Raw genomic sequence first — 7,581 nt, 5'->3', positions numbered from 1 at the left:
CCTTGGGAGGGGACAAATCTACAACAATGAATGAATGGAAATCCAAAGCCTCTGTAAATTTTCACTGAAATTAATAACAAATTTAAATTAAAAAAATGAATTTGTTTTTCATTCAGCTTAAGAAATGACAACAATGAATGAATATTTAAGAGAAAAAAATTAACTGGGGGTGGGGGAAGGGAGGGTTAAGGGGTAAAATGTGCAACAATGAATGAATGAAATCTATGAATGAAACTTTTCTGGAAACTTCATTAAAATCACAATTAAAAAATATTTTTAAAAGAAATGCCAAATAAGTTCATTCCTTTTTATTTTCTGACTCCATTTCTTTGCACATTTAATTATAATACTTTGCTTTGTCTTCCTGAGCTGCTTTTGAAATTTCTGTTCATCTTCTTAACTTCCTGATTTCTTTCCTTTGCATTGTCTTCTCAGTTGTCCATTGGAAATCAATGGGTGGACTCAAATAAGTCAACAATCATGAGAGTTGCAGAGAAGCAGACGGTGTTTCATTCTGTTGTACATGTGGTTACACTTGATAATGGCAATTGCTTTTTCTTTCTTAGCATGCTGCTCTTTGGGGTTCAAGCCTCATATTTTTCCTTTGTGAACTCTAAACACTGGTTTCTGTCCCTCTACATCTGGCAAAAACTCTGCTCAGTTTTTTGCTTTTTCTGCATTTAGTATTCAATGTTGTTGTTGTTGATTGCCATCAAATCGAGCACAATTCATAGTGGCCCTAAGAATAAAAGGCCTGAAAACTTTCTTTTTTGTAATTTTTTTATGTTAATGAAAGTTTACAAAGACTTCAGATTTCCATTCACTCATAGCTTCACACTTTCCTCCCCGCTCAGATCAGTTTGAAGAGGGTAAGAGGAAATCATTGGAGGATTGAGAACAAAAGAATGAAATCAGCAGGTAAAACTGCTAAATGGTCACTGGGAAATAGATTGTGAGGGTGTCTACTATGTTGTTGTTGTTATGTGCCGTCCAGTCGCTTGCAACTCATAGTGACCTCATGTACAACAGCCCTAAACTTCGCTCTGTCCTGTGCCAGTCGCACTGTCTCTGACACTCCCATCCCAATTATCCCAGTCACTGAACCAATCCACCTCATACAGGGCCTTCCTCTCCTGTGCTGTCCCTCCACCCTCCCAAGCATGATGTCCTTCTCTAAGGACCGGTCTCTCCTCACAACATGTCCAAAGTATGTTAGATGGAGCCTCAGAATCCTTGCCTCCAAGGATCCACCCAGTTTAACCCTTTCCAGGATGAATCTGTTTGTTTTCCTAGCAGTCCATGGTACCCTCAGTACTCTTCTCCAGCACCACAGCTCAAAGACATCAATTCTCCTTCTATCCTCCTTAATTATTGTCCAATTCTCTGATGCATAACACGTGATTGCAAAGACCATGGCCTGTATCAGATGGACCTTAGTCTCCAGAGAGACACCATTGCTCTTCAGTACTTTGGAGAGGTCCCTAACAGCAGACTTTCCCTTAGCCATGCACCTTTTAATTTCCTGGCTACTGGTGCCATGAGTGTTGACTGAGGAGCCAAGCAAACTAAAGCTATGAACACTCTCAGTCTCTTCACCATCCATCCTGATGCGACCAATTGGTCCAGTGGTGAGAATCTTTGTCTTCTTGACATTGAGCCTCAATCATATTGGAGGTTGCAGTCCTTGACCCTCTGCAGCAAGTGCTTCAGGTCCTCCTTAGTTTCAGTAAGAAAAAAAAAAGTTGAGGACGACTCCAAGCTTTAAGTATAAGCAAATGAGAGAGATGAAAAGAGAAGATTGCTTCTGTTGTCTGAAAATGAGGAAAGTAGCTCTATATTGTTTCAATAATGGTTTTGTTTTTCTCAATTAGCTATACAATATTTTTCCATCAATAATGAAATTCCTGCCGGGTCCTCATCAAACATTCTTTCGGGACTGGGAGAAACTGAAACTATTTGTTTCTCGTGTGATTGAAAACCACAAGAGAGATTGGAATCCTGATGAACCTAGAGACTTCATTGATGCTTACCTCAAGGAAATGGCAAAGGTGAGGAAGCCAAAGGGGTTTCCTTATGGTCTGTTCTTTCTGAGAAAATAGGGGGATATCTGCTTCCTATTATTTTCTATAATAAAGTGTTGTAAATTTAGTGGTCTTAAACAACAAGAATAATTTCTTTTCTAGATATAGAAGCCAGAAGTCTAAAAATCAGTTTTAAGAAGCAGAAACGCAGGCAGCAGAGTAGTGCTGACTCGTCTGGAGGCTCTGGAAAAACTATTGTTTTACCTTTTCCAGGTTTTTGAGACTACCTGCCTGCCTTCTCTCGTGCTCTACTTCCATCTACAAAGCCAGCAGCATAGCATCATCTCCTCTCTCTGACTATTGCTTTTTGGATATTCTCTTTGACTACTTTGCTCCTCTATTATATGCCTTTCATGATAGCATTAAATGGTCTAAATAATCTGGTATAATATCTTCCTCTCAAGATAAAATGCCTTTTGTGTGAACCAGAGCTCATTTCTATCCAGTAGATTTTTACAATAGCCACCCTTTCAGAAGAGAGTTGAACTGTCCCACAAGGATTCTTTATAGTATCTGAATGCCATGTCTTTCTCACTAAGAGCCAAAGGTGCCTTTGATTTGTCGGCCTTTTGGGTAGCAGCTAACTGCTGAATCACTATGCATCCTTTATTCCTTTCCTTTTATATACAAGTCAGCATACTCACAAGTTCCCGGATAGAATCTTCTCCTTAGAAGTAAAAATGGAAAGACTTTCCACATACATTGGTCATGTTATCGGGGGTAACAATTGCTGAAGAAAGCCAACATGTTTGATAAAGTAGAGGGTTAGTACAGAAAGGGAGAGACCCTAACTGAGAGGGATCAACATAACAACTGCAGCAATGGCTTCAGGGAATGCAGTGATTGTGTGGACAACACAGGATGGGACCATGTGCTATTTGCTGTATGTTGGGTTTCTCAGAACTAATTGAGTGACGTGTAACAACAACTAGGATTTAAGACATACACATAACTGAAAGTCATGATTTAGCCTACTACAGAGGGGTAAGAAGTAACATTAACTCAGGATCCATGAAATGAGTAGAAGTAAAGATAGATGTCTATTTAGGTGGTTGGTTCTGAGACTCTGAGAATGAATACCTAAACCTGCCTTCTCACCTTTCCATTTTTTCTACCCTCTACCACTATTGAAATGAACTATACACAAAAGGAATTGTAGAAATTGAACATAAAAGTCTATGTTTCAGTATTTGATAGGTCTGTGCCAGTTACTGAGAAACCCTGGTGGGACCATGGGTAGGCACTGAACTGCTAAACAAAAAAAAGGCAGTGCTATGGATTTACCAGCTCTCCCAGAGGAGAGAGACATAGCAGTCTGATTTAGAAAAGACTTTAGGTTTGGAAACCATATGGGGAAGGTCTGCCTTGTCCCATAGGGTCACTATGTGTTAGAAGAGGCTCAGTTGAACTGCGTTGTTAACCTCAGGGCCTTCCACTAGGCTTGAGTTGATTTCATCTCTTAGAAACCTTCCAGTGGTTTTGAGGTTATAAATTTTACAGGGAGGCAGACTCTCAGGCCTAAGTGGGTTTATTTCTTCCACTATTCACCCTCTTCTATTGCATTTACTTCCTAGCATTATAAGAGCGGGGCATGGAGAAAGCCAAATTGAATGTATGACTTTTGACATGGTCAGAAGTTACGACTTTTCCACCCGATAGACATCACTGAATCAGTGTCTTGACTTTTGACTCTTCAGATTGTTGATTCTTCCTTCTTCTGAAATAGGCAGATTGATGGATTTTTTTTTCTATCTCTTCCTTCTTCTTGTTGCATAACATTAAAAGAAGCATTATTTTCTCCTCCAAAGAAGAGAATGCACTTGCTATTTGCTATTTGGTGTTAAAAAATGGGAATGACTACACATTAAGAGGAATATTTACAAGCTGAATTATACAGAGAAAAGTGATAGCTATGAGAAAAAAGCATGTTATTACAGAGAAGAATCTACAAAGGAAAAGAAGAATGCGGAAAAATGTGTATTATAGCATGAAAGGGAATTAAATGGTGTTTTTTATAGCAGTTAAACATGTATGGATTACTTGTTGAGTTCTAGTTAAAAATCAGACCATTTATTATGTGGTCTTAAAAGATTGTTTTTTTAAAAAAAGATTGTTTTCATTTTGAAACAAAGGAAACCGAAGCACAAAGAGTTTAAGTAATTTGCATTACATCATACAACTAGTGAAGATATGACTGACACTGGAACTCAAGCCTGTGTTTTCTACTTCTCTTTCCACTATACTGATATTTTTTCCCCTCAAATCATAGGTATAATTAAAAGATTGTTCTGATTTTCTTCCTCTCAGTTGCTGGATACCCCAGTAGCTTTTTGCTTTTGGAACACAATGATGCTAATGATATTGTTGTACTACATTATGTCTCCTGAAGAAACTAAAAAGAAAAATAATTTCTCCCAGGGACCCTGCTATCCAGATTCTTTTCCTAGGTTGATGAGAACCTGTATTTTGTGATATGGGATCTCTAACTTAATCAATAAAGGATTTTTCTTACAGTATGCAGGCATTGATACTTCAAGTTTCCATGAAGAAAACCTTGTCTGCAGCACACTGGACCTCTTCTTTGCTGGAACAGAGACAACTTCTACGACACTGCGCTGGGCTCTGCTTTACATGGCCATGAACCCAGAGATCCAAGGTGGGCATGTGGTTGGATCTGCCTCTACCTACTTGCTTTCATAAAGTAAATTCCTATTGATGGCAACCTTCCACTGGATTTCTGAGGTTATAAATCTTTAAGGGAAGAGATTCTTTCTGTTTTCCAAAAAGTAACTGATAGATTCATACTACCAACTTTAGGTTAGCATATCAACACGTATCACACTGTAACACCAGGCCTGCTATGTTGGGTCCAGGCCAGACTTCTTGGAACATACTGTCCCAGCATTGAGCCTAAAAGACAGCATGGCAGAATGGAAAGAGAAGTGTACTACTCACACAAGAAGCTCAACAAGTAACAGGTTCTTCAATATTTCTGTCAGGGATTGTGATGGTTCTGATCATTCAAGATGTGCTGTTCCCTCTACTAAGACTACACCTCCTCAATTTCCTTACACAGCAAATCAAGAACTTGAAGAATCTCATGATATATGTCCTCCCTTATGATAAGTTCCTAGTCTTCAAGGAAATGACCAGTATTTTCTTTATTTAGAAGAAAGAGACCACGCCTTTCTATAAGAGCATGTTCAAAGAGGTAACACTTTTACACACACTCTTTTAAAAAAGCTTTGTCACTTGATCACACAGTTGCAAAGATGTCTGGGAAATATAATCTATAGCTGAGCAACAGTGTAAAATCTTCACTATAATGGGAGGAGGGGAAAGGTAACAGATATTGGGGAACATCTCAGTTTCTATCATTCATCCAATGCTCACATAAATCAGCTCACGCAACTCTCAAAATATCCTTAAGATGAATATATGTTTTCCTCACTAATTAGATAAGAAAACTAATGATCAGAGTTTCATTCACTTGCAACATTCATGTTGTACAACAGGAATTTGATCCACAGTTGTCATACACGAAGACTCAACTTTCCACTCTTATGTATTTCTTTGAGGAACTAAATGCTGTAGTTGTTTTGTGCCAATGAGTTGGAACTGATTCATAGCTGACCTCCAGCTAGTTTGGAGGCTGTACTTTGCACAGGAGGAGATTGTACTTTGTCCCACAGAGCAGCTGGTAGGTTCAAACTGTGTACCTTAGTGTCTGCAGCACAGCTTCTTACCATGGATGCTATAGAGCTTAGGTTAATATTAATGTCACAAAACTTGCCAATGTTTCCATCTATTCTATATAAAGTCCTCATTACTCATCTATAATTAACAACAATAATAATAGTATAGTCTTAGCCTTTTTGATTCTTGTTATTCCATTCCTTAGCTTAACTGGGCCTAAAGAAATTTATGGGGTTGTAAATTTTCTAAATAAGCCTTTTGGAAAATTAATACTTATTGTACTTGTTTGTACACTGACCACTAATTCAAATGCACAGTAAGAGGCCCTGGAGAGCACCTATAGATCTTTGGAAGAAAGTGTAAAAGAGTGAAAAATAATAAACCTTTTTCTTTCCAGAGAAAGTACAAGCTGAAATTGACAGAGTAATTGGCCAATCGCAGCTGCCCAGCACGGCCAACCGAGACCACATGCCCTACACTAATGCTGTCATTCACGAGGTGCAAAGGATGGGCAACATCATCCCCCTGAATGTACCCAGGGAAGTGACATTTGACACCACTGTTGCTGGATACTGCCTGCCAAAGGTAACTCAGTCTCAGCTTTTCAAGATCATCTTTTTAGGCAGTAGGAACTTAAACTTGACAATTACATGTATTCATATCCTAAGAAAGCGCTCAAATAAGGAGAAACATATATTATACCTTATTTAATATTAAGTTTTTCCCTCCAAGCATGGTTTTAGAACTTTACTGCAACTAAAGTTGATCAATATTGGTCAGGGAAGGGAGGAGAGGAGGGGAGAGGAGAATTCTATGGCCGAAAAAAGGAAGCACTGGTTGCTTAGTAATAAGGAATTGTGCTGTTACCACAAAGGCATATAGTTTGATTCCATCTGGTGCATTGTGGAAGAAAGATAGGCAGTCTCCTTCTACATGATTTACTGTTTCTGAAAACCTTTTGGAGGCTCAGCTAGGGGTTAGTTCTGACTGAACAGTATACAACAACAACAACAGCATGGTCAAATAAGTTTTGGTAAAGACATACTTTCCTTTGCTCTAGTACTTCTCAGGTCTTTTACTGTATGAATTAGCATTGGGAGAGAGTGGAGGTTAGTGACAGAGCTCAATTTCCATGTGGGTGACCCAGATTCAAATTCTGGTCAGTGCATTTCAGGTCAGCTGCTACCTACCTGTATGTTAGTGGATGTTTAAGCGCTTTTATCAGAACCAATTTGACAGTGCCTAACAGCAACATGACACTGAACAGGCTTCGGTGCAGCTTCCAGATTAGGACAGAGACAGCCTGGTGGTCTGCTTCTAAATGGATCACAGCACTCTGATCTTTTTGGGTGTGGGGACCACCACGAGGTGAAAATGTTCCTTGTAGCCAACAACGGCTACATGTGTGCATGGGAAAATCTTTACTGGGATACAGCAGAGAGAAGTTCTCAGCCATGTTTAGCAATAGAAGCTTTAGAATATCTCGCTGGTAGAATGTCTCACAAGACCAGGACTTACTACATATAGTCCAGGGTTTATGGAATAGTGAAATGTGAAGGAACATTCCAGTATCCTTGAATCAACATCACCTTACTGCTGGTATTTAAGAAATAATATTCCACAACTTTCAGATAACAGCCAGAAATAAGGAACTTACTTTTACAAAATTTACTTTTACCCATGTGTTTGTCACACCCTTATGGAGAGCGAGTAAGGAAAAGGAATGTATCAGTCAATGAGAGTGTGTTGTGCTCAGTTGAGTTTGTTTCAAAATTATTCCTTTTTATACCCATCTTTTTTTTTT

General features: G+C 38.8%; 1 protein-coding gene across 1 annotated transcript in view; it reads left to right on the top strand.

Moving 5' to 3' along the window:
• Positions 1–7,581, top strand: part of LOC102853638 (cytochrome P450 2J2-like) — a 37,693-nt gene that overhangs the window by 14,969 nt on the left and 15,143 nt on the right. The window contains exons 5-7 of the mRNA XM_006879739.1: positions 1,872–2,048; positions 4,596–4,737; positions 6,175–6,362. Of these exons, the coding sequence (XP_006879801.1) occupies positions 1,872–2,048; positions 4,596–4,737; positions 6,175–6,362 (507 nt within the window). The remainder of the gene's footprint in view (positions 1–1,871; positions 2,049–4,595; positions 4,738–6,174; positions 6,363–7,581) is intronic.

The sequence above is a fragment of the Elephantulus edwardii genome, unplaced genomic scaffold (assembly GCF_000299155.1).
Source record: "Elephantulus edwardii isolate Elephantulus edwardi_28Jun2011 unplaced genomic scaffold, EleEdw1.0 scaffold00005, whole genome shotgun sequence".
Taxonomy (NCBI): Eukaryota; Metazoa; Chordata; class Mammalia; order Macroscelidea; family Macroscelididae; genus Elephantulus; species Elephantulus edwardii.
The sequence above is the reverse complement of the archived record's forward strand: the minus strand, read 5'-3'. Positions and strand labels throughout refer to the sequence as shown.